This window comes from Seriola lalandi, unplaced genomic scaffold (assembly GCF_002814215.2).
Source record: "Seriola lalandi dorsalis isolate HSWRI2012SDOR001 ecotype SW California unplaced genomic scaffold, Sedor1 jcf7180002054317, whole genome shotgun sequence".
Classification (NCBI taxonomy): domain Eukaryota; kingdom Metazoa; phylum Chordata; class Actinopteri; order Carangiformes; family Carangidae; genus Seriola; species Seriola lalandi.
Genome location: NW_019524870.1, coordinates 330036 through 356973, shown reverse-complemented (window position 1 = coordinate 356973; position 26938 = coordinate 330036). Strand labels below are relative to the sequence as shown.

Genomic DNA, 26938 nt, shown 5'->3' with positions numbered 1-26938 from the left:
TTCCTATCAGCTGAGTGACCAGGAAATCCCTTAGGAAGAATCCTGCTCGCTCTGCTCCACTGCTCTCCTGCAGAGACCCAATCACTGCCATGAATGTAGAATGGAGCACATCATCAGGAACAGGGAATTCTGCACTCATATATATATGTATATATATATATAAAACTACATTTCCCAAAAGCCTTTAAATCCCGTCGTACCCTTACGTCACATACGCTAAGTAACGTAGTCTGCGCACGTAGTTTTCATTCAAGCAGCATTTGAATAAGGAAGATGGCGGCTGCAGCAGTGGTTGAGTTTCAGAGAGCCCAGTCTCTCATTAGCACGGACCGCAACGCCTCTATCGACATTCTCCATTCAATAGGTGGGTTTTCAGCTGGCGTTTTGAGATGGACAATATTCATCTGACCACCGCGATATGTAATTTCTTAGGCAGTGTTAGGCAGCGGGGTTAGCGAGCTAGCTAGTGGCGTTCAGTAGCAGGAGCCGGCGGTGTGCCGTGCTGACTCACTGCTGAACGGTGGGCAACGGTAATTGCTAGTGGTTGTTAGCCAGATAGCGCGTTAGCATCTCTGCTAAGTTTAGGCCTGGGCGTGAAATATGTAGTAGTTATCAGTAATGTTGTGTTTTTGACTGTGTTGTTGGGTCTTGTGATGTTATGTCACTGACCTCAATTTTCCAGCTAACTACCATCAGCTAAACTTAAGGCTGTCACTTTAGCATGATTACTATTGCGGCTAACGTTGTTAGCTTGTTGTCAAAAGCCTCTAACCTGTGTTATCAACATAGCCAACGGGCCATTTATGTGTAATTAGTCAAGATTTTCTCTGTGTTTGTGGTTCCATGCACTTATGAATAAATTGAAATTTTATTAATGTCTTCTGTAAATAGTTCCATTTCCCACAACCACCACTGTCCTTAAATTGCCTTGTCACACCAGCTCATTAGCTGTCAACAGTCCTGACATTTTGACGGAACATTTATATATTTCTCGGTAGTGCTGAAATGATTAATTGTTTAAGATATTAGTCATTGGTTATAAGATTATCTCACGAACACTTTCAACAATGGTATAAGTAATTTAACAAACATAAAACCAAACATTAACAGACTATAGCCTCACAATTATTGTTGTTGTTGTTGTTGTTGTTATTATTATTATTATTATTAGAAAAAGGTGCTTTTCTCTGTTTAACATCCTTGTAAAAAATAAATATGTTTGGGTTTTGGACTGTTGGTTGGACAGAAATAGCAATTGCATTGGGCTCTTGGAAAGTTTGAAGGACATTTTTCCAACATGATAAACTAAACAGTATGATTAATCAATAATGATAGTAATTCAGCCCTAGTTGTCAGATTGGTGGTGTGTTTTAATATTGAGTGACATTAGAATACTGCACACAAAAAAGATAACGATAATAGATAATGTGACATCAAAAACCATGACACAAGACAAAAAACAAAAAAATGTATGGTTTACAAATTTTAAAGTCCACAGTTGACTCTATTTGACTTTATTTGGACATTATGGTTCTTGAAAATTTACAGATTGCATCATGTATACATTTAATACATTTAAATTAATTAATTGTTTCTAATATCATCTTGTTTCTTCTGTTCAACAGTGAGGAGAGATGTTCAGGAGAACGATGAGGAAGCTGTCAGGGTCAAAGAACAGAGCATCCTGGAGCTGGGTATGCTCCTGGCCAAGACAGGACAGGCTGCAGGTAATGTTTAAACTCTGAAAGGTTATGATGAAGTTGTTGTCAGTCATCAGTCATTTGTTTTGCAGATAAACCTAAAGATAATCTAATGGATTCCATTCTGACTGGGAGATGTTATTTGCCTTATGTTTTCACTGCTTTGAAATATCCATGATATATTTTCTTTTGCGTCTGTCTACAGAACTGGGAGGTCTCCTGAAATTTGTGAGGCCTTTCCTGATTTCCATCAGCAAGGCCAAAGCGGCCCGGCTGGTCCGCTCCCTGCTGGACCTCTTTCTCGACATGGAGGCAGCAACAGGGCAAGAGGTAGAGCTGTGTCTTGAATGCATTGAGTGGGCCAAGGCCGAGAAGAGGACCTTCCTACGACAGGCTCTGGAGGTAAGGAGGATTAGTATAGTCTTGTGGGTGCTATCAAATGCTATTGCAATAACTTATAGAGCACCAACTGTGCCATTACAGTTTAGATATTTGCAATACATTCGACACATGGATTGCTGGCAAGGCAGCAATATAAAGGTGCTTATTTTTTTTATTTTTTTTAATGGCCCATTTGCCATAGATGGAACCTACCACCTACAGCTGATGTATTCATCCTCTCATCTAACCCTAGTTAGTGCTGACATACAACACTGTTTATGATTAATGATAGTGAAAACAAAAGCAATATCCCCAAACATAAATAGCAGCTGTGGGAGAGATCAAATTTAACATGTTCTGACTCATGGAGTGGGAGACGCTGTGCAGATTATAGTTGAGCGTTTGGTTGTCATTAGTTATGCAACACCGCTGCTGTGGCATTACTTTGGGTAAAAACCAAATGAAAGCAATAAACTCGATAAATGTGATGAAGCTAATTTGTAAACTTTGCCTGAAGAAAGTGACAACGAGAGGTGTTAATACATCTACTACACACTGCCATCTATGATGTCATCACCCTGCTACGCAGCCAGAATGGGCTTTGTGACCAAATGACTGCCAGCAGGTTCACACTAACAGCCAGAAATATCTAGAGCTTTTGGCTGAATTACAAAATACTGGATCAACAAGATGTCGTATTAGTACTCTGTGAAAAATGTAGAAGAAAACTATGTAATGAAACTGTGGCATGTATGAATGAGTGGAAGCTGAGAAGAAGGACGCTCTCAAGACAGGCAGCGGTTTGTCTTGGGCCACACGTTATGAATAATCTGATGGGACAAAAAGAAAAAAGTTTAAGGAAACTTTGTTAATAGTGCCATGTGCTACCATCTCATGACATCCAATTGATATGCACTACAGGTTTAAAACACCTAAAGTAAAACAACTAAACTTTCAATATGAATGTTACAACCTTGATTTCTATTTTTAGTGGTAAAATGTGGATATGTGGGTATAAATGAAAAGGATAAATACGAAAACAAGCAAAAGGCTGTACGTAAGAGGCCTGGAAAATATTCTGCAAGGATCAGTAAATTAAATGATCAGTTATCAGTTTCACACGTGCAAGAATCATGGCGCAGAAAGCCTTGTTTTGGCTGAGATTCCTGTCTAATTTTGTTGTGACTGATGTTTGTTGTCTTTCAGGTCCGTGATACATGCTGCAGTGTTTCTGTAAGGCAATAGATTGGCACAGCTGCTCTCTGCTTGTCTAACAGCACTCTATTTTTTTTTTTTTTTTTCAGACACGGCTGATCTCACTCTATTTTGACACCAAAAGATACCAGGAGGCCTTGGCACTGGGTGAGTGCTGAGAGACGAGGCTTTCTGTTAAATGAAAAATGGCAACATCTGTCTTCCTGCATCAGAGACTTTACAAATAGACAGGCACTGCTATTGGCTCTGACATATTTATCACATTGAATACCACCCAGATGTTTTCTAGTCCACTAAGAAACACAAATACTTTCAAAAGATATCTTTTATTCTTGCAGTCTTATTCCTCCTATGTGTAAAAGTTTCTTTTTTTTATTGAAATTTGTGCCAAATTGACCCAGTTTTCAAAGCAGTTAGACATATTTTTACTTAGAAAGGGAGAAAGAACAGCACACACCAGGACTATAATTGTACGTTTACCCCCGAGCTGTTTACCAAGTGTTGTACAAAGTTATAGCAACGGTTAATGTGCATGACATTAACTTTCATTTATTTTCTTCCCCTTAGGCACCCAGTTGCTCCAGGAGCTGAAAAAGATGGATGACAAAGCTCTTCTGGTGGAGGTTCAGCTGCTGGAAAGTAAGACGTACCACGCTCTCAGTAACCTGCCCAAGGCCCGTGCAGCCCTCACCTCAGCCAGGACCACCGCCAACGCCATCTACTGTCCTCCAAAGCTCCAGGCAGCGCTGGACATGCAGTCAGGTCAGATGTGTTTGCAGTCCTAACTCCCAAAGCTCACCTGGGCTGAAGTGACATTATTGCTATTTGACAGCTTTACCATCAGGCACCATGGTAGGAAAAACAAGCTACGAAATGGATTTGGCAATAACATTTTAAAAGCCCAGGTGTAACTTCTAATATTAACGATAGCTCAGTTCCCTGAAATGACTTCTATATCAAGGTGGTTCACACATGACCAAAGCCAAAAAACGTTGGTTATCTTTATCAGGGTACTGGGAAAGTTTATAATAGTCATAGCAGGATGAAAGGATCATGTATTGAAGCCACTATGTATGAGTTTGTGTGTAATTGTAGCATCTTCCAGATGATTCTGAGAATATAGAATACGTTTTTGTTTGTAGAACAATAAAGACAACCCGTTGCCTACTACGGTGTCTATTTTTGATGGCTGCCACTGGGGGGCGTTAGACAACCTTGAACTGTGTGTGCAGAATTCAAATTCTACACACAGTCTTATCATTTGATGGAATCACACACGAGATAATGCTTTTCAATTGACATTTTCTTCCTCCTGTTTCAAGAAGCGTGACAAGTGACGCATTATAAACTGATGAGTCTGATTAATCAAATTAAACTGAAGAACAATTTCATGGCAGTTTAGCGTAATATAATTTTTGTGGTCATGTGATACGTTGTTACCCTATAGAATTTAAATTGGATTTGTATCACATCATTATAATTGATATGATTGGAAACCAATCACTGGGCTACTCTTTTTTCTCAGCGGGGGCTTGGTTGGAGTATTTGCTGTGTTCTTCAGTGACTCAGTTCATTTTACACTGATAACTATCTCAGTCACACAGTTTGTGTTTACTAATGCGAAGACGGAAGAGCTGTGAGGTATGATAGCATCGTGCTTATTCATGGCATCACAGCAGCGGTGTGAACTAGAAAAAAGTAGTGATCAGTATCGGGCAACAGCCAGAAAACGACTACACTTTTAATCGCACAATCACAGGATTTTTATCCTCAGCCCAGCCAGTTCCTCCAGTTTTTTGTTGACATTTCATGTCAGGCTTGTTTTGACTATAGATGGTAACTGGTGTTGTGTCCTCTCTGCTGCAGGGATCATCCACGCAGCAGAGGAGAAGGACTGGAAGACGGCCTACTCCTACTTCTTTGAGGCCTTCGAGGGCTACGACTCCATCGACAGCCCCAGAGCCATCACTGCACTCAAATACATGCTCCTGTGCAAAATTGTGCTCAACTTGTGAGTAGTGCTTAAAACTTATTGTTGAATCTTCGTTGACATTCACATGTGGTCCCTTGATCATGTCCATAATTCAAAATCATATATTTGATTGTTCATTTCTCTGTAAATTTACTCTTTCAGACCAGAGGAGGTTCAAGCCCTGATCAGTGGTAAACTGGCCCTGCGGTACGCCGGCCGACAGGCAAGTACTGGTCATGTTCTACTCACAGCAGATTGGACGAAACGTTGATGTCATTTGTTTCAACTCTTTTCAGACATCAGTTGTTTTTTGTTTTTCCTGGATGTTGCTCCAGGTACATAAAAAGTAAATGAAATACAAGTTTTGGAGGGCTCTCAGCTTTGTTTAGAAGACCCTCTGAAACACCTTGTGAATAAAACAAATATGGCCACTTGTCCACTTTGAAATTGATTTTTTTGTTGTTGAATTTTTTAATGTTGGTCACAGTGTCTCAGTTTTTATGTTTACTTCAGTTTCTGTCTTTGTCATTCTAAAAGAAAATGACCTCTGTTCTCATTTAGCCTTTTCTCTGGAGAATGACACTTATGATTTTCTTTTCTGTCTTTATCTGTTTAGACAGATGCACTGAAGTGTGTTGCCCAGGCCAGCAAGAACAGATCATTAGCAGACTTTGAAAAGGTAAGAATCCTTTTAGTTTGATCAAATCTGCATTAAGGCAAACTCCATTTAGCCTTTTTGGTTTTGTTTTCTCTTTTGCTGCTGGGTGACATGGACTCTACTTGAAGAATGAACTTTTGCTTACAAAACCTTGCTGTATTTCAAGTTTTTAAAGTCAAAGTTTTGTATCTTCCAGGCCCTAACAGAGTACAAAGCAGAACTGAGGGACGACCCAATTATCAACACTCACCTGGCCAAGCTCTATGACAACCTGCTGGAACAAAACCTCATCCGAGTCATTGAACCGTTTTCCAGAGTACAGGTAATGAATTGCTACAGGCCTGGCATTACAAAGGAAAGTTGCCTTGAAGCCTTGCTGGGTTTTGTTTTCTTGGAAGTTTCTATTCAGACAGGACGGGTTTAAATGTAACTGTGGGTCAGAGATTTCGGTGTAGCAGTGGCCGTGTCAGTAACCTATTGCACCATGCAATCGTGTCCTATTGTTCTTCATCATTTCTACAAAAAAGAAAGATTAAGGCAGTAATTAGTTTCGCCTCTCTCATTCTGTTTTCAGATAGAACACATATCGGGTCTAATCAAACTGTCAAAGGTAAGTCATTTGCAGTTTTCCAATTTTTCTTGGGCATTAAAAGCGTCATCTGTATCTCTTAAATGTGGGTTGTTTTATTAATTTTTTCTTTACCTTATAGGGAGATGTTGAGAGGAAATTATCACAGATGATTCTGGACAAAAAGTTTCACGGTAATTGGAATCGTCTCTGCCTGTACTAACAAATATCAGACATGTACTTTTGCAGGCAGCACAGGAGTTTTCAGTGTACTGTAACATATGTTATGACACTGCTGCAGGAATCCTTGACCAAGGTGAAGGCGTCTTGATTATATTTGAAGAACCCCCAGTGGACAAAACGTACGAAGCAGCCTTGGAAACAATTCAGAACATGAGCAAAGTCGTGGATTCACTTTACAACAAAGCCAAGACGCTGACATAGGTAAAATTTTAAAAAAATCTGTAAGATAAGAAGGCGTTCATGCTCCTTCTTTCTTCTCTGCTAAATGTTTTTTTTTTTTTCTTTCTCATCCTCAGAGTAGATTGCCACGGCAGTGCGATGGAGGAACTGTGTGTGTTTGACCAGCGTGTGTAACATTTTAAGAAGGGGACAAGGGAGAGCAACAAAAAGTCCCACAAACTGCAACAAACAGGATTCCCCCATCAAACTCCCCCCTCCTCTCCCTCAACGGACAATTTCATCACTTCTCTTGTTTGTTTTTTTGTTTTTTTGTTTTTTTTTTCTTCTCTTTAATTTTGATATCTCTTCAGGATTCTGTATAACACTCAGCGGCCAAATCAGGCCATCAGGGAATATTGTACAACCACAATAAAAAGATGAAAAGGTTTAAGAATACATATATGTTTATATCTGCTATAAGGTTGGGGCTTACCAAACCTCAAGCCGACTCCACTGCAACCTCAAAGGTGCAACATTGACCTCTGTGGCCTCAGACGCTGCTAGCAGCTGTGCCTGCAGAAATGAGGCTTTCTCCTTTGTGTCCATATCTTTTCAGAAGCACACTGTTCAGTTCTTGGAAGGTTGGGATACTCCTTGGGATACTGAATTTTGGTCAGAGAGCTCCCTCTAGCTCTTATTTTTTTCTTCATCATATTAACGCCAACAGTTATGTCCCCACTGTATTTCAGATATGTATTAAACTCACTTTATTTGTTTTTGGTTTTGTGTTGGTTTTTTTTGTTTTCTTTTTCTTTAAAAAAAAAAAAAGAAAGAAGGAAAGGAAATCAGATGGTTGCCACATGTCTGCCCCTCCTGCTAATGTAAGTTTCTAGAACAGATTGGATGCCATTTCACCACTAGTGCCACTTTTTCGGCACTTCTGTTTGCCTCATTGTTTGGGTGCAATATGAAATCGGAGGGCAGGGGTGGAGATCGCCTCTGAGCATCTGTGAGTTATCCCTGAGTGAGTAATTCTCCATTGTTAGTTCCTAGCACTAGTGTGGTATGCTAGTAACCAAACAATTTGTATGGTTTTGATTTGGTTTTGATTTTTTTTTTTTCCTCTTCTAAAGACATTTTCAAAATAAATATTTTGTATTTTAAGGATTTTGTGTTGTCTCTTGCAAAAAAACAATTCTGATGGTAATGGTAAAAAGCTATGGTATTTGTGTTTAGGGAGCAAGAAAACTGGGGACTTTTATGATGATGCACTTCAAGGTGGTAGTGTGACCCAGGAAATGTATACAACACAAACAGTTAGGTGGACGTGTGTCCGTTGTTTTACAAAGGAAAAGTTAAAGGGAAGGTATCTAGGCAGCAAGAAATAATATTGGAAATGATCCTGCAGGAATCCAGATGTGAAAACTATATGATACAGAATTCACCCAAGAGTCTCTTCCTCCTGCTGCTATATTTGTCATTAAATTGAAAAATCAACCTCACATCAAAGGGCATTAAATCAGTTTAAATGACAGCTTTGGATTGTCTTATTTTAATTTTTACACAAACAGTGTGGTGTTTACAACCAGGCATGTTTCCTCAACTGTGAGACACTTCTTCTGGCTCAGTTCAGTTTCATCACAAGAGACAAAAAAAGCATCTGTAGACTGCTTCATCAACAGCTGCTTTACATCACTTTTTGAGAACTAGGCCTTGTTTCCTTCTTTCTAGATTTATGATGATGATAAGCACAATCGTATTATTGTAATTGTAGCAGAAAGAGCCTCAAATATTCAGTCATAAAGAGAAACCATTAGATTTGATGCCCTTCAGTGTTTGTTTACAGATTTCACTGTGACTCCTAGCATCTAAAATAAAGAGATTACTTTGCCTCTCTAATTCAAAATTAGTGCTTTTCAATTATTTTATTCATCTGTTACATTTTTATATACTGTATATATACAATGATCTAGGTCTTAGCCACCCTGACATATTTGTCATCTTTGTAAACTTTTAGGAGCTGCAACAAAACTTAAAATTGAACATATATTGGTTTGAACCATGTTTGGCTTCACAGCATGACTTTGTAGTGATAATAACCAAATGACTAAGAGAAAAGAAAAATTTATTTAATTTTTTTTTTTTTCCACTTATTTAACGATTTTTTTGTGGAGATTAATTATATATTTTTTTATATATATATATTATTTTGTTCTTTTCTGATAAATAACTATTGTAAAGGATCATATTTTAATAAATAAAGAGTGTAAAAAAATAAAGCTTTTGCTGAATGCTATTATATAACTTTAGTAAACTCCACTGTTAATAGTAAACACTTAAGTACCATTGAAACTTGACAAATAGTTGTCAAAATTGTTGAGATAACAAGTGGGGGGTTTAAAAAAAGGGCTATAATTCTTTTTATATACAGTCCTCCTAAGCGTCGTGAACGTGATGACATCACCTCACATTCGGGGATGCCGCCTCTTGCACGTCACTCTCATGGCTGCAGTTATTGTGGAGAGGATCCATGGATTTATTATAAGACCATGAGAGGAACACATAACCACACATACAACAATTCAAAATAGTTTTTAGACACTATATTGATTCATTACATAGACGGAAGAATAGTAAAGCAATAAAAAAAAAATTTTTTAAAAATAGAGATTTATAAAACCTTGAATATTTTTTTCTTTCATGTCTTTGTTGTTTGTTACATGGTACCCTTAAGTCTTGTTTTGTGCTTTTGGAAATACTTAAAATATTCTTATTTCATTGTCCTTATCTACGTGTTGCATCTTATTTCATTTTATTCATTTATATATTTATAAATTTGATTTTGTATATATTGTCCATATCATTTACACAATGTAAGCTATCTTATTTGTTTATTTTTTTGTCTTAAGTTTTAATTGATTGTTTCTTCCATTTTCAATGTTTAATACTTTTAATAAGATGAAATTGAAAATGTTTCGAATAATAAATATCAGAGTAGAGCTGTAGTTCACACTCCTGATCAGTGGGTGGTGGGAATGCGCCGAAAGTTGTTCGCCAACCACCAACAAAATAAACAGAAGAAGCCGCAGTTCTGTCAGCGGAGCGTTAATGCTGAGTTGCACTTGAACGGGGGATAAAAAAAAAAAAGAAAACACAAAGATGACTAGCCGGGTGAGTTAATTTGAAAACAATAATAGAACTTAAACACCCACACACTGCTAACGGAAACTACTGAATGCTAAAGCTAATGTGTACTTGCCGACTACAGGCTTTCCTTTGTGAAAGTGAGCCAGCACAGCACTAGCTTGTGTGGCAGAATTACTTGTCATTCAAAACTTCGTAGGCAGCCCGGAAGACGAATGGAGTATCTTATGACCCCTCAGCTCGTTGCTAACAAGTAGTTGTCTTGTTTTGGCAGTAAACTAATATATGTTACAGCTGCGGTGTTTTGCCCACTGAGTGGCCAGGGTCGCTAGATTGTAAAGTGTAATAGTGTTATTGACTTCGGTGTAAACATGCTGCTCTGACTTCTACAAGCTAAATCGATGATGGCTCATAAGTGTAATGAAGGAAGTTAACAGCATTATAAATTGTTAAAAAGGAACAAGAGGAGAAGTCAGATAAACTGGACGGGGCTGATGTTGAATGCTCAATGGCCATTTTAAAGTCGCTGCAGTGTAAACAAAGCGTCTGTGTGTGTTTTTATGTAAATGCACTTTGAAGCTGTTTACAAATACAAACATTGCCAGTTTGTAGACATAACTAATTGAAAGTAAAAGTAATTAATGAGATCCATTCTTTATGAAGGGCTGCAACTAAAGATTTTTTTCATTATCCATCAATCTGCTGATCATTTCCTCAGTTAAAGTGTCCCACAGCTCAAGGTGGTGTCTTGAAATTGTTTGTTCTTAATGATTATTTTCATTATCAATTGAATGATTCACTTTTTATAAAATCAACCGATCACCAGTCCAAAATTTACAGGGAATCTCCACTTCTGGGAAGCTAGAAGCTGCAAATGATTACCAAAATAGTTCCCGATTCATTTTCTGTTGGTTAGCAAATTGATTAATCAATTAATCATTGAATCCGCTTCTTTTTTGTGACTGACTGCCTAAAATTTCATTGAATTATCCAAAATTATGTTGATTAGTTTGATATCACCAGAAAACATTCACATTCGTGAGATTGGCACTAGTGAAGCTTTGGTTAAAAAATGATGGTCAAAATAATTGCAGATTATTTCTGTGAATTGACTAATCAATGAATCAGCTACTTGTTTCAGCTTCAGGTTCTAAGGTTGTAATGTTCAGTTTTTTGTTGATAGTAGTTTAGAGAGTTTGACAAAATAGCCCTAATTCAAGGTCCACTTACTAGCTTCCAGAGCTTTCAGCAGCATCTAATGGTCTTCCTTGGCAGGTGGATTTGAGGAACAAGTGCACAGTCAGATAATGGTTATAAATGGGGATTTAGTCAAGGAAGAACTTTCATGCCTTCTAATACTTTAAAAGAGGTGTTGATTTAAGGTTGAAGGACTGTTGTATTAAGCTGTATTAGTTCCAACTAGTTGTCTCTCATAAATTGTGAACTGGGTGTACAGTTATGTGTGTTAGATTTCACTTTCACAATTAAAGCTAAATATTTCTCTGCAGAACATTATGTTAATACAGTTGCCCAGATTATAAGGTGTTATAATACTGGGACCTTTCTGTACGTCATTTACACTTTACATTTGAGGCGATTACATGGGAACAATGCAAGGAATGCCCTTTACACAATCTCTGCTGCCTGGGAAAGTCTTTGGATTTTCTGTGCTCTTAGACTTTGACTTAACGGCAACAATTAATGGTTCACATTAATTATTTACAGTTATTCAAATGATTAGCTGAAATGAAAAATAATTCCTCTAAGGACAGGGGTATAAAATCACAAAACAACAGACAGAACATAAAAAGACAGACACAAAATTCAATAAGACACTGGAGTCAATTTCAAATGAATAATACATTTTTATGCATTTTTATACAAGAACCCTGGATAACAATTTGACTGCTGTGTTATTTTCCTTTAGTGCTCTCTAGATGTCTTTATTTTCAGATTGTGTGTGTCCCTGTTTGTCAACCCACATTCCTATAGCAAGCAATATCTGTATCAACTGGCTCTAAATTATCTCTTCATTGATATGACCTTGACACACCAGCAACCTGTTTACCTTGAAAAGCAACAAGTTGAGATAATCAGGACGTTTCAGTGGCTCACTGTTAGCCTAGATATTGCAATGCTTGAAATAGGCTAAACTTTTTGATATGTAGGTCAGCAAAGGATTCTCTGTTGGTTTGCTGCAATTTAATTTGCTCTTTGAAATGGGAGCAGGTTGTTTTTGTGTCTTTTTTCTTAGAAAGTTTTAATGAGTCTAGATTGACACTATCCTAGCCACTGGATCGTTGTCGTCTTTTCCTCACAGTATGAGGGGTTATATGACATATGTAACCCTGATCGAGGCAACCGCCAAAATGTATTTATGATGTACAGTACATCTGATTTCTATTACCCATCTAGCCCATCACGTATGTCAGCCAAACTACAAAATAACTGCCCTCCATCATGGCTCGCTTCCACCAATAAGTGTGCTAGAGATGTAGTTTTTAGGTGGTTGACACAAATGTTACTGTCACCACTTTATTCCAGCTTTATTTGGCAAACATACTCAATGCCCCTCACACTTATAATGTTACACTGACCATTACATCTATTATTTTTAATCAGAGTGACACTGAACAATTATGGGTATTTGGGTCATTTTCTTTTTTAATCCCACAGACATTTTCTAGTGGTTTTATTTGTCACTAAAAATGGGTTAGACAGTGGGTTAGTCTGATCAGTAGATGTATTTATAACAAGCACAGTCACTGTATCTACTTACAGTAGAGTTGTCTCTCACACTATGCCTAACTGAACCTTTAGCTGACATTTCATCACAGTGGATCATGAGGTTGCTTGCTTCACCATAACTGTGGGGATGCCAGTAGCTAATACTTTAGGTCTGGCTGTTATCAGACAATATCTCAAAGCAGTCCCATGATGATTTGCTACTGTCTGTTGAGCAGTTCAGTGTTAGGCAACATAGTATTTCACTGATGGAGTTTCTGGGAAGATGTGTTTCAGTCCAGAGCAGAGGTAGTAGAGCTACTGCTTTCCTGTAAATATTAATGATGTTTGACCCTTTAAGATGGCTTAAAATTGAAGTTACATGGGTTTGAACAATGTTTGGCTGCACATCACGACTTTGCAATGATAATAATTACCAACTGACTAAAAGTGGTTAAAAATATGACTATTTTCAGTTCAAATTTTATCTATAAAGCACAATATAATGCATCATAAAATTGGCCTCAAGGGGCTTAACAGTCTGCACAGCATTACAGCACCCGCTGTCCCAGCAGTAGACAAGCAGGAGGCAGGAGGACAAAGATCCAGATCCAGAACATGGATCTGGATCTGGAATGAGGCACAGAAAGTCAGGAGAGGGCGAGAGGTCCCAGGACGCCCGATGGTCCAGCACAGAGAGGTTGAGTGAAAAGAGAGGACAGGGAGGGGAAAAAAAGGGGGATAGAAAGAGAGAGACACCCTCTCTAAATGGGCACTAACCTGTTTCAGAGTGCTAATAAAAGCTAAATGCTTCTCATGGACAGAGGAAGCTGGATTTACACTCAAATACAGACACTTGACATTTAAACATGGTAAGAATTAAAATGTCAGACAGCTGTGGGAAGTTTGCTGGTGGAAAGTATTACTGAAGGTCTTTATCAGTGCTAAGACATCTCCATAGCAACATGTATGTAATGGTGGTTTTGTGGGCGCGGGAGCGAAGCCTCATGAGTGCTGACCTGCACAATCTGCCTTTCTCTGTAGCTGTACAACTGTGTGGAGATCCATCCATATGGGCCGTAAACACTGTGAATTATTATCCATAACTGTCCATAATAATGGCGTTTATATTTTTTCAGCAGTTGCACTAGCAGATCATGTGCTCCAAAAGAACCTTGCATGGCTCTTTCATTTATGCAACAATTACTCAATTAATCGATGAGCTGATTGACAGAAAATTAAACTGCAAAATTTTTGTAAATTGATTCATCGTTGGAGTCCTTTTTCAGGCGAAATTGCCAAATATTCTCTGGCTCCAGCTTCTCAGATGTGATAATGTCCTGTTTTTCTTTGACACATATGACAGTGAATTGAACATGTTAAGGTTGTAGACTGGTAGACAGGCAAAAAAAAAGGAAACTGAAGACATTAATGTGAAATTGTGAATGCATTTTTTCCCATTAACTTGAACAGTTAGTAATGGGGAGATTAATTGATAATAACCATAACAATAATAATATTGTTTGCATTTTCCTCTCTGCTCTCTTTTCAGATGATGCAAACGGGGCGATGCCCGACAGACGAACTGTCGTTGACCAACTGTGCCGTCGTCGGTGAGAAGGAGCTGCAGTTTGAACAGTGAGTGGGATTTCCTCTGATACATAGAACCGCCCATGTGTTTTATACCAGATCTCTCTATAGCTTTGTCACTCATATGTCTGTGTCAGAATCTGTGCGATGCTTTTTTGTGTACATTCATGTGGAATCCCTTTGGCGATTACTTTGTGCTGTCACGTTTTAGCACAATAAACCTGTTTTTGTGTTATGATAGTTAAAACAAATAATGAAAATGTATGTCACAGTCTTCATTGAGATCTGGTAGGAAGCTCAGGAAAAAGCTCAGGAAATTGATGGTGCATTAAGAAAAAATTGCCCAATTACTATTTCCAAGGTCAACAGTGAACTTTCACACTCCACAATACTGATTTAATTTTCGTATTTAAAATTTTATTCTTTAATTTCATGTTGCATTTTTCGTGTCTATCATTTTACATCCTGGCATTGATGTTGAAAAATAAGATTTCTCATTTTAACATTCCACAGATTCATTGAGTTTTGCAGACTGATAAATCAAATTTTGAAAAAGTACACACACATCACTGAGTCTAAAGGTCAGGCTTTAGGGTGCCATGAAGAAGAGATAGACACCCTCGAGTGTTTAATGTCAAGCTGCTCCAGTAAAACAAGACGAACATTAACTATGTTGACACTTGTTCCATCCTGCACTTAATCCTCTCCTCTGTCTTCTCATTATTCTTCTCAATGCAGCCACGTCACTGTGCGCAATTTAACCCACAAGTATGTGTTCACCTTGAAGACGCATCCGAGTGTCAGCTCCGGGACCATCGCCTTCAGTCTGCCACAGGTATCGTTCAGTGTTTAAGAGACACATGTTCTCAGTGATTGGCTGAAACAGACTGAATGAAAATGTGTTGATTTGTAGGCATATATATATATGTATATTGAAGTCCAACCCATGTTCAGAGCCGCCGGGTCACATCCTGAAAGATGTGTCAGAACATTCTGTTTTATTTTTATTCATTAACTTACATGGCTAAGCACAAAGACATACAAACCATATTACATCTCATGTATTGCTACCTACCTAATGTCTCTGTGCTCAGCCATGTAAGTTGATGAATAAAGATAAAACAGAGAAATCTGACACATCTGTCAGTGTGAATGCGTCCCTTTTTTGACTTTTGGTTTTTTTACGCAGTGACCAGTTAATCGTTGATTCTTGCTGTTTCCTATGAAATGAAATACGACTACTGTATATGTCTTAATAATACATTGAATAATAGGTGATATCCACAGTTTTCCTTTACAAAGCTCCCGTGAACACTTGCATGGTGCTGAAAGCAGCAGATTGCAGTATATATGTCGATCAGTTGTTTTTTTTCCTGCAGAAGTTATGTTGTGTTTTTAGCCTTGATAGCAGAACATGAGCTGATATTCTGACAAATGAACTTCTGAGCTTTCTTGCGTGGTTGTCTGTGGGTTCTTTGCATGGACCTATTTGTTTGTCTCAATCTGTCTGTCACTGCTTTTTCCTCTTTCACTTCGCCTGTCTCTGCCTGCTCTTCCTCCGTCTATAAACTTGGCAGCCGCAACAGCACACAGGTACTACTGTAACCTCCTCAAGACGGTCTTATTTCACCTCAAGATCTCATTAAGATTGACGGGTCAACTCATATTTGACACAGCAGCAATCAATAAAATCAATAACAAATAGTCCACTGACAATCAAAGATGTGTAAAATATGGAGTGTTGTTATGTAATGCTCAGTATAAAGAATGTTGTGAAATAAGACCAAGTCGCAGAGGAACGTTGCACTGATGTCTCTGTGAAACGCGTAGTGATGTTTATTTGAAGTGTAGTTGTCCTTCATCTGATAGCTCTGTTCTTCTGGAGAATGTCATTGCCTTATTGATGGCTAAATGGTAGCTCATTGCCTTGTTTTCTATACAATAATGTTTCGTAATACAAAGGAAATGATGAGACATGCAACTAAATCAATCACTCTTTATTTCTTTACAGAGAAAATGGGCAGGCCTGTCCATTGGACAAGAGGTTGAAGGTAAGCTACACATAAGACTGTTAATTTTCTAGGTTTTTCTTATTGTCAACAAATCCCATGAAAAGATCAAAACCAACTGTGACTGTATCCGACTAACAAATATCGTCTGTGTATCCAAAGCCTGATATATCGTATTCCTCTGTGCCATAGAGCTCCATCGTTGTCCATTAAAAACATGACATGTGACATGTTAAGTAAAAAGTAAAGCAGCAAAGTACTCCCGCATATCTCACGCAAGTTATGCTGTAGATTCAGTGTAAGCTACATGAGACTGGCAAATAAAGCTAACCACGTAGATACTCCTCCTGCTGTCAGGGTCGGACTGAAACAATAATTCAGGCCAGGAATTGGAGTCCATCCCAGGCCATCCTCATGCAAACCATCAGACTTTTGTATTTGATGATGTAATGGGAACCAGACTAGTTTTTAATTTGGCCATTATGTTCATCTGAGCGGAAAATTATCCAGATTACAAAATACAAAAAATTGTGACTGACCAACACATTTTTTTTTTTTTAAACCATTTCAGCAATTGCATGTTATTACAGGAGAAAGTGGAGGCTTCATTTGTACTGTTTAGTCATAGCAGAAACCCTATGTAGGCTGTAATTATGTCAATAAGTTAATAATACATTAGGTGGAGGGTAGTAGTTTTCCAGTCTCTCTCTCTCTCTCTCTCTCTCTCTCTCTCTCTCTCTCTCTCTCTCTCTCTCTCTCTCTCTCTCCCTCTCGTAAACAAAAATCATGTGACTGCTTCCTGGAAGTCTTCACTCTCCCAACTGCTCATCAACAGTGGATACCTATTATTATTATTATTATTATTATTATTATTATTGATGGCCGTCATCAAAGGCAAACAAATGTTGAAAGATGGAGCTAGCGGTATCAGCACTGCAGCAGCAACAGTGCAGACACACACTGTGAGCTGTGGCAGTTTAGCAAGGTAGCCGTCATAGACAGGAGACGTGATGCAATAGGTTCCTCAACTCATTCCCGCTTCACTGTGCAGGCCAAAACGACACATCTGATGCTTTGCGTAGCTGTAACAGTCAGCAGAATATCAAGTGTTAAGATTTGTATGTTAAACAGAACAAAAAGAGACGCATGCCGGACTGGGTGGTAGCACAATGCTCTAATATGCAGCTGTAAATAAACTGAATTTCAATGCATCTCAGCTGACAAAATGATCATTTCGACTTGAAATGAAACAAATGAACAAATTTATGTTGCCAGTTGCCATCAGGTAAGCAGTGCGTCGCGTGCATCCACAGGTTGCACAGATGTCTGATTGTTCAAGGACATCCATTCAGCCTTTTGTGATGACTGCCATTAATTTGTCATCCATTGATTAGCAGTGCTTGACAGTCTGTCTCTCTTATCACCGACTGCCTTTTGAGTCAAAGACACCTTTCCACAGTAGAAACATAAGAGCCTCTGACATCAAACTCAGCCTCCAGACTTTGAGGGATTCATGCAACTTACATGTGACAGACTTTAAAGGCTGCAGTCTTTGTCTTTGCCAGAAAAACATCAGACTGTGCAGGCTTCTGATAGTCACATCCTGGAGATTACTAATTATACGTGGGGTTAGGGGGTTTAACCATTGTTTAGGTGTCACGAGAGGTGGAGGGAACATGATTTACCCGACAGAGAGAGAGACAGTCTAACAATATGGTCGGGAGGGTGTCACTGCACATCTGTCTCAGAAGCTGGCCAGCATCCAGAGAAAGAGAAGGCATGTTCTTTGATAAAAAATATTTCACTCAGCTCCCTTAGGCCACAGTGATGCCCAAAATGATGGGCTCTATTATGATACTGTCTGCATATCAGGAGTGAAAAGGAGGAATGAAAATATAATCTCATGATACCTTAATCATTCTCAACATTGTCTTGAAGAAGAAGAAGAAGAAGAAAAAACAGCAAAGTCTCGTCTCTTTTTATAATTTGATCAAAGGTATGATCTTACTGTCCTGTCGGTCTGCCTGTTGAAACCTTCCATTGAAAAAAGAAAATGTATATATATACACAGTAGAATGAATAGTAATGGATAATGGAAGTTTTGGCAGTGTCTCCTGGCAACTGTGATATCATTCATGTAGCAGTATTGCGGGTGTAATTTTCTTAATTACCTGGTGTCAGTGGAAAATATCAGCACAATTTGAAAGTAAGTTGCTTACAGTTTATCTAATTTCCATGATGAGGCATCAGCAGCAGATTGAACACATGCAGACGATTTGAATAGTAAACGTTTCACATCCAACTCAGGAGCTGCCTACTGTGCTGCAGGTTTTATTTCTCACATCAAAGGATAAAGGAGTCACTGTTCAATCAAAACAGCCTGGTAACGGGGCATTTATGGATTTGGTAACCAGTCGAAATGCACAAATGATTTCAGACGCTGTTGTTTAGTTAGTGTGTAATTGAACATAATCAGACCAAAGATGTCAGACACTTGTAGATCTGCAGCACAGCTGTGTATGGTATTCAATTATTGTGTAGCATTAAAATTGTTTCATAATGTATTGGTGTGAAAAAATGTTACAGCTGCTTAGGGTGAAGATATTAATGTAATTGTTTATGGGAAATGGTAGTAAGTTACAGGAAAAACCCATGCAACCCATGTTCATATTTAAAAGTGCACCAATATCTATCAGTATTTTTAAATTGACAAATAGGTCAAATGACTTAAGTGTCTGAGAAAGGTGTCGCTTGTTGAGATGAACCACCAAACTCTGTATTTCCCTCCAGCACTATGAACTCTTCTACTGTAGCCTCTTCTAGCTCAGTGTTCTGGTTTCCCACCTCACAAACCTTGCTCTCATCAGCCACATTTCCAGCAGCAGCTGACAGCTGTTTTGTTTTTTGTTTAGAGGAAAAGCTCTGATAAACCCACTGCATGCTACCTGCTCAGCACCAAACCAGACAGACAAAGTTACTGACCAAAGAGAGAATAGTATTTGGAGTTGGTACAAATATTAAAGAAGAGTGAATATTTGAGCTAGACTTTCAAAGGGAAAAGCAAGTTCTATTCTCATGAGGACCTGCACCAAACACAGTGTGATTTAGTCAATTTAACTATCCTGTCAGAAATAATCCAGGACAGTAATAATCCTCACACCCTGTCATCTTTCCCACACCTATAGTAACAAACTACAAGTTTGACAAGTCCAAACAGTGTATCAGCACCATGACAGTGGAGATCGACTTCCTGCAGAAGAAGAACGTGGACAGCAACCCCTACGATTCCGACAAGATGGCCGGCGAATTCATCCAGCACTTCAACAACCTGGCCTTCAGTATTGGCCAACAGGTGCTTAAGACTATTAAGGGTTAATAACACTGGACAAGTTTGATGTAGAATTTAGTAGAATGAAAGATTTCAGGTTCATTTGGAGTTTACTAATTTGATTTAATGTGTCCATATGCTTTTTAATTATGATCAGTTTTATAGAGAAATTGAAATGGTGCTTGCCTCTCTTCTGCTCTTTTTTTTCCAGCTGGTGTTTAGTTTCTGTGATAAACTGTTTGGCTTGGTGATAAAAGATATTGAGGCCATGGACCCCAGCATCCTGAGGGGAGAACATGCCTCTAGCAAGAAACAGAAGGTACCTGGAGGATAATGTGTCAGTGTCCCCTGATTTTCACACACCTCCCCTCTGACTTTCATATATAGCATGGAAGTCATTCATTTTAATGAACACAATGTATTTAAACCTTCCCAATGCAGTTGAAGTGCTGAGTGTTGCAGATGGATGTTACTGTGATTTCTACCTTTCTTGCATATATATATATATATATATATATATATATATATATATATATATATATATATATATATATATATATATACACACAAGATAACTCTTGGAGCAGAGTAAACACAGCTGCCTATTGTACCTTGACCTAAACCGATTATCATCTCTTCTGTTTGTCTTTCCTCAGATTGAGATTGGTTTGTTGCTGGGAAACAGTCAGGTGATTTTTGAAAAGTCAGAGAGCTCATCCATGACCCTGATTGGTGAGTGTCGGCAGCACGCATGGTTATTACAGCAGTGAAAACATAAAGTCACGAAAGTGAGCTGCTGAAAGTGTCTTTATTTTCTGAAGGACGATTCCCTATAAGTCCACAAGGGGGCACACTCCACACATTTTATTTGGCTTGCTATTCCTTTCACATTTTGTTGGCAGTGGCACAGTATTAAAGTCCAGCTGTGCCAGTTGCCATCTGCTATGTATAATATGTATATGTAATATAATATGTTATGTTTTTATGAACATTTTATTATAGATACCAATAGAATATCTTAAAATATTGAAATCACCTCATGTGAAAGGGCAGTTAAAACTACTTTATGTGCCTGTTCAAATCAACCTATTGTCAGCAGGATCTTTTGGTAAATGTATTAACTCACAGCTTCTGACTTATACAAAAATTGGTTTGACTTTATCTGGGGATTTGCAGAATCCTCCCCTAATGATTAATACTTCCAAGAATTAGAAATAAAGGAAAAAGAACACAGTGGTAACACAGATAGGAAGTGCTCTTTGGTTTTCAACATTTAGGTGATGTGTTTCATTTGTGTCACCCTCATCACCACCCCCCCACCCCCAGGGAAAGCCAAGACCCGAGAGTCTCGCCAGTCCATCATCACCCCCGACTGGAATTTTGAGAAGATGGGTATTGGTGGCCTTGACAAGGAGTTTTCTGACATCTTCCGTCGAGCCTTCGCCTCCCGAGTCTTCCCTCCAGACATAGTCGAACAGATGGGTGAGTCCCCCCCCCCTTTTTTTTTCTGTCTATCTCGCCATCACTTATTCATTTGTTTGTGCCTGTTCTTCCGCTGTCTTTGTGGTGAGGACATTTTCATTTGCACATTTTCATCCATGACTTTACTGAAAGTCCTGCTCAGGTACATTTGAAAAGAATTAGCAGACCCAGAAGTCCATTAACCAAACCACAAGAATAAAAGATGTTGCTTAAAAAAAAATTCCTTTTCTTGATTGGAATTTAAATAAGTCTTTTGAGGACATTTCCCCAACATGCTAAACGTTAACAGCTGAAGCAGGAAAAAAACACTTTTTTTTTTCTCCCCAAGAATTTCTGTTGTCTCTCTAAGAACTGGTAACACACTGTTTCCCTCAAGTTGGACAGATTAGTAATACCTGCCAAAGATAATCACTGTTTTTAGTTTTTGTTCAGCTTATATTTAGTGCTTAAATCAACATTCTGGCAGACAAAACTTCAGTAATTCCTTTGAGAAACGTATCATTGCCTGAATCAGCAGAACTCAGACTCAGTATTAACAGGCAAGGCAGCGTTCCTCTGTGGTGTCTTGACCATGACTAAAAGCTCTGTCATCCCCTGTCGGTGATCCCTGCACACACTCATTAATAGATCTTTGACAGCTGTCAGATTACGATGATGATTCATTCTTCAAAGAGCAGCAGTTCATTCTAATGAAAGCCATCAGGTTGTCTTCTTTGTGACTCATACACCAAAACCTCCCTTCCCATACACGTGTGCACAAAATCACCTCAGTCCTAATCCTTGCTCCTAGACCTAGGAGTCTTGTGAAAACCTGTTGTAACAACATCTGAACTTGACAAATACACACATTATTTTAATTTGGCACACATCGACGCTCCATAGCCATAATGCTCAGGCCCAGTGGCTGTGTCCAGCAGTGTGAGAGCTGGCCTTTAGCCGGGTGGTTGTGTGCAGGAGTTGGCCTTTGGCTGTGGCCAGCTGGCGGCTGTAATGAGATGGCATGCCCTGATAGAGAATCCAGCTAAAGGTAAAGCTGTAATTGGCAGGCGTGGGGAGCAGGGAGCACAGGTGCTGACAGAGAGGCGGTGCGTGTGTGTACGTTACACATTTTGTGTGTGTGTGTGTGTGTGTGTGTGTGTCTGTGTGTTTGGCTGAAAGTTTGAAAGTTTCACCTTGTCTGCCCTTTGCTTCGAGAGAGGTGAAGCAGACAGACAGAAGCTTCAGTGCTTTTCTCTCCCAAACCCCAACACAAACACATCACTTTTCCCTGCCTCCCTCCCTCCCTCCACCCCCACCTGTCATCCCGGCCGCTTTTCCTTCAGCAGGCCCAAATGGCAGCTCAGATGGTTATCTGGGGCCTCTCAATTAGTCTGGGCTAAATGTCATTAAGCAGGTGCAAAAGGCCATTAAAAGACCCTTGCTGTAAACTTGGTTGCGTGGAGAGCTCACAGTCTCCACACTTGATCTTTAGGGAGAAAGAATAAAATAGGAGGAAATCAGAAGTGCTGTGATGGGAGCTGTTATAAGCCGGCCATTATCTGTTCTCTTGACTGTGCATGTGGACAGCTGGACTAACTGCCTAGATGTTGCTTTAAATGTCTGTTTTCAACTGTATTAAATAAATGCTCACACTGCAAAGACTAGTTATCATAGCACCCTGTAGGCTTAGGGTTTCTAAGTGGCAACCATGAACCACAAAGTCCCCAGGTTTGTATCTGGCAGGTGACCTTTGCTGCAGCTCTCCTGTCATCTGATACTAACTGTCATCTCTGTCAAGTCAAGATGTAAAATACCACAAATAATAGTGAATTTTAATTTTTTTATTTTGCGAACTTTTGAGCGCACTGCTCTTCAGCAGACTGATTAACGTTGCACAAAGACACGTATTTTGAGACGATTAATTCGTGAGTATGTTTTTATTATGAAGGTACACTTTATTAAAGCAACAGAATCATGAGTCAAAGCCAGATATTGATTGCACACAAGATATCCCCAAAGAACTGCAATAACGAGAGGAAAACATTGATCAAAAAAAATACTGAAACCTCTTTTAAGCAAGTGAAGAACCTTGTGTGATATTGATCTTCTTTTCATATGCATTATGATGTAACTAATGCCCATAGTAAACCAATGAAAAATGTTCTAGATCTTGGCTGGGGACAAGATTTAGTTCACATTTTTGAAACATGGGATTTAAAGTCCTCTGTTTGGGTTCTGCCTGAGAAAGATTTGAGCTTCATAATTAGTAGAAACATTGGCTTGTATGTAAGTTCCTCGCTGTGTCTGTCTCCAGGCTGTAAGCATGTGAAGGGAATCCTGCTGTACGGACCCCCAGGCTGCGGTAAAACCCTGATGGCACGACAGATTGGCAAGATGCTCAACGCCCGGGAGCCAAAGATCGTCAACGGCCCCGAAATCCTCAACAAGTACGTCGGGGAGTCCGAGGCCAACATCAGGAAGCTGTTTGCAGACGCAGAGGACGAACAGAAAAGGGTGAGTGCAGGACACATCACATATGTGTATGTACTCACATGCTTGTGAGTGTTTATCCTGGTTTATTATAATACATTAAAAACTGCATTACTGCGGCAGAACCTTGTAGCCACTATAGAGTTTGAAGTACAGTCAAAATACCAAAGCTGAGGAAAAATGAAAAAACCCACACAACAAACACTGGATTTGACAAATGAGCCTGTATTATTATAACATCCAGATGCATCACCTGTAGTGCTACAACTTGGCTGAATTCATCATCTACACATGAGATAAAGTCATACTGAGCCTGTTCTCGGAGACCAGCGTTCTCCCATCATCCACACGAAACACAGATAAGCATTTCATCTATGTAAACAAAAAAAAGTAATTTCTCCAGGAGTGGAGAGATCTGCCCTTTAGCCACACATAGCTGTAGTACCTTTTGATAAAGTTCTTGTGTGTTTCTGTGGGTGCATGTTGGAGGGGAGGGGGGTAGGAAGGGCATTGAAACCCAGCAGTGATGGTTGGTTTGAGCGGTGAGACACTAGCGGCGAGCCTCACTCTTCACCACCTAATGAGGGGCTGGGTTGTCTTTGACCTCCTATTAGACCTCCCTACACACACACACACACAGACACAGCTCCACACCTGCTTTAAATGCTACGTCTGAGAGACTGACAGGTCTGTAGATGGAGGGATAACCCCCCACCCTGTTGCTCTCTCACTTTTTCCATCTGTCTCTCTGGTCAGGGTTAATTCTGATTCTCAAGTCAGTATGAAAGAAAAAGCATTGGCAGCGTCTTTTCAGTTTTCACACAGATAACAACTGATGACAACGTTATTTTGATTTGATGTGTCACACTGAATTTCTTACGGTAACAGTGGTGATGGGATCTTTTATCCCCCTGCCTGACAAATACTTTGAAGGTCGATATTTATTTTTTCCTTACAATGTGCTAGTTGAATATGCACTGTTATATATAGCATTACATTTGTACATGTCATGCCCCAGGGACCAAACAGTGTCATTAAAATGTAAGAAATGCAGATCAGCTTTTGTGTGGACGTGGTTTCAGAAATGCTGTTGTGCATGTTTTTTTCCCCCGCTTTTAGCTTCACCTCTTGTTTCTCTGTCTTGCATGTGTATGATAGCTAAACTTGTAAAATAGTGCCACGTTAAAACAAGAAGGTGAGAACCAGGAGAAGTTTCAACACGTTTTCAAATGTTCACATGGTGTGTGAATACAGGAGCTCTCTAGTTTTAAAATGAATGATTAAATCATGATTTAATAACCATGAATAACGTCTGAGGCCCTAAACGTTTCACTTATCTCATGTCACTTCGAATCAAATGAAACAACAACATGCTGGGATACTGCAGCCAGTAAATTCTCAGATGTTCTCAGAATGTCAAAATAAAATGTCTTCTTTCAGAGAATAATTTATTCATAGGAGCAGCACAACAGTGTTTCAGTTTTGTGCCCTCTCTTAATTATGATGATGGGTGTGACCCAGCAGGATTAAAGGGATAGAAAAGTTCTTTAATTGATCCACCAGTGAGTTTGTAATACTCTGGAAAAACACATATTCTGGATGTGAAATCAATAGTATAAAAATGTTAATGTTAAAATTGTGCTTTTAAGTAAATAAGTTGTACACCTACAGTAACAAGTCAAGAAACTGGCTTCAGGACCTCAGTGCTACTGTAAGCAGATGGTATAAGACATGCAGAAGCTATGACATTTATACAGTATCATTTCTATCCTTCTCTCTTTCCTCAACAGCTCGGTGCCAACAGCGGCCTTCACATCATCATCTTCGATGAGATTGATGCAATCTGTAAGCAGCGTGGCAGCATGGCAGGCAGCACCGGAGTCCACGACACCGTGGTCAACCAACTGCTGTCTAAGATTGATGGAGTGGAGCAGCTCAACAACATCCTGGTCATAGGTGCTCAGACTGCACACACACACACACACACACACACAACACTCCCAGTCTCTCCCATGTCATCCTTGAACATCTGCTCTCTATCTCATCTCTCTCATTCATCTTTTTTTTCCCTCTGCTTTCGTTCCTTTCCACTATCTGTCCATCTGCCCCTCCCTCAGGTATGACCAACAGGCCAGACCTGATAGATGAGGCCTTGTTGAGGCCGGGAAGACTGGAGGTGAAGATGGAGATTGGTGAGAAGTGAAAAGCACATTTAGTTACTGTGGTACTGTAAATGTGTTATTGTAATATGCAATTTCTCTCATTTGTTTTTTTAAAGGTTTAACAATAGAAATTTTCACAAAACCTAAATCCAGACAGGCAAAATAAATGCATTATATTCTCCCCTCTTTCATACATATTAAAGTATAATTATAGCAACTTAAGACCAGTTGACAATAGATTTGAGAAACAGAAAAATAAGAGTTTAAAATCCTCTATTTTCCTTTTTTCTTCTGTCAGGGTTACCTGATGAGAAGGGTCGCATTCAGATCCTACACATCCACACAGCAAAGATGCGTCAGTACAACCTGCTCTCCAGCGATGTGGAAATTAAGGAGCTGGCCGTGGAGACGAAGAACTACAGTGGTGCCGAACTGGAGGGTCTAGTCAGGGCTGCTCAGTCCACTGCTATGAACAGACACATTAAGGTCAGAATCCTCGAGGGACATTTGTATATTATGACTCACATTTATACTCTGTATTTATTAATGTGTCCTTATTTACTCCTCGTGACTGGAGAAGAGCAATTGTATGAGTTAGGGTTTTCTTTAATGATTACTCCATCTGCTTTTTCTGATTAGTCATTCACCCCTCATAAGCTCTTAGCCGTCGTCCTCTTCATGGCTTGTTCTGAGCAAGACACAAAGATGTTTCCTTTACAGTGGTATAAAGCTCAGAAAGCAGCAACAAATACATTTCAAAAGGTAGAAACAGTGAATGGGTTGTATTTCAGTTTTTGATGATGTTACTGCTGTTAGTGCTTATAATCAAATTACATGAACCCACACCTGGACTAAGTCAAATGAGAAAAAATCCAAAAGAAAATGAATGATAATCTTTGACACTATTATGAAATGGTTGTTTAAGCTGCAGGCCACACACCCGCTGGGCATAGTGTATCACTATGTATAGTGCCAGTTTAACGAACCACCCAGGTGAGGAAGGACTGGGTCCAGAACCCGGTGTGTGCACCCTTACTTTTAGTGTTTTATCAGGTGCATAGGCTCAAATCTACACAACTCAGTGGGACACGTAGATAAGGTGGAGTTCTCATCTGTTAAGTGCCCACCCACCCA

At 39.2% G+C, this 26938-nt stretch overlaps 2 protein-coding genes across 3 annotated transcripts in view; both read left to right on the top strand.

The window, feature by feature from the left end:
- Window positions 1–260: 260 nt before the first annotated feature.
- Window positions 261–7672, top strand: psmd11b (proteasome 26S subunit, non-ATPase 11b). Of its 2 annotated transcripts, none has more exons than XM_023406859.2 (13): window positions 261–364; window positions 1626–1727; window positions 1906–2102; window positions 3386–3443; window positions 3864–4058; window positions 5163–5307; window positions 5431–5491; window positions 5885–5947; window positions 6123–6248; window positions 6501–6536; window positions 6637–6688; window positions 6796–6938; window positions 7039–7672. In XM_023406859.2, the coding sequence occupies exons 1-12, from the start codon at window positions 274–276 to the stop codon at window positions 6936–6938; spliced, it is 1269 nt and encodes a 422-aa protein (XP_023262627.1). In that variant the 5' UTR covers window positions 261–273; the 3' UTR covers window positions 7039–7672. The 2 variants fall into 2 exon arrangements, with proteins under 2 accessions (XP_023262627.1, XP_023262625.1); XM_023406857.2 differs by having other exon boundaries at window positions 7034–7672.
- A 2301-nt stretch (window positions 7673–9973) lies between these two features.
- The window catches only part of LOC111655429 (vesicle-fusing ATPase-like), a 28729-nt gene continuing 11764 nt past the window's right edge, over window positions 9974–26938 (top strand). Inside the window, exons 1-12 of the mRNA XM_023406835.2 lie at window positions 9974–10067; window positions 14317–14402; window positions 15093–15189; window positions 16366–16405; window positions 19549–19715; window positions 19903–20010; window positions 20348–20423; window positions 21018–21173; window positions 23467–23666; window positions 25433–25598; window positions 25760–25834; window positions 26103–26290. Of these exons, the coding sequence (XP_023262603.1) occupies window positions 10056–10067; window positions 14317–14402; window positions 15093–15189; window positions 16366–16405; window positions 19549–19715; window positions 19903–20010; window positions 20348–20423; window positions 21018–21173; window positions 23467–23666; window positions 25433–25598; window positions 25760–25834; window positions 26103–26290 (1371 nt within the window). The 5' untranslated portion in view covers window positions 9974–10055. The remainder of the gene's footprint in view (window positions 10068–14316; window positions 14403–15092; window positions 15190–16365; window positions 16406–19548; window positions 19716–19902; window positions 20011–20347; window positions 20424–21017; window positions 21174–23466; window positions 23667–25432; window positions 25599–25759; window positions 25835–26102; window positions 26291–26938) is intronic.

Coding starts and splice junctions, on each gene's coding strand:
- psmd11b (XM_023406859.2), top strand. CDS start 274: ATGGCGGCTGCAGCAGTGGTTGAGTTTCAGAGAGCCCAGTCTCTCATT. Junction 1,728..1,905: donor CAAGACAGGACAGGCTGCAG/GTAATGTTTAAA, acceptor GTCTGTCTACAG/AACTGGGAGGTCTCCTGAAA. Junction 5,948..6,122: donor CATTAGCAGACTTTGAAAAG/GTAAGAATCCTT, acceptor TGTATCTTCCAG/GCCCTAACAGAGTACAAAGC.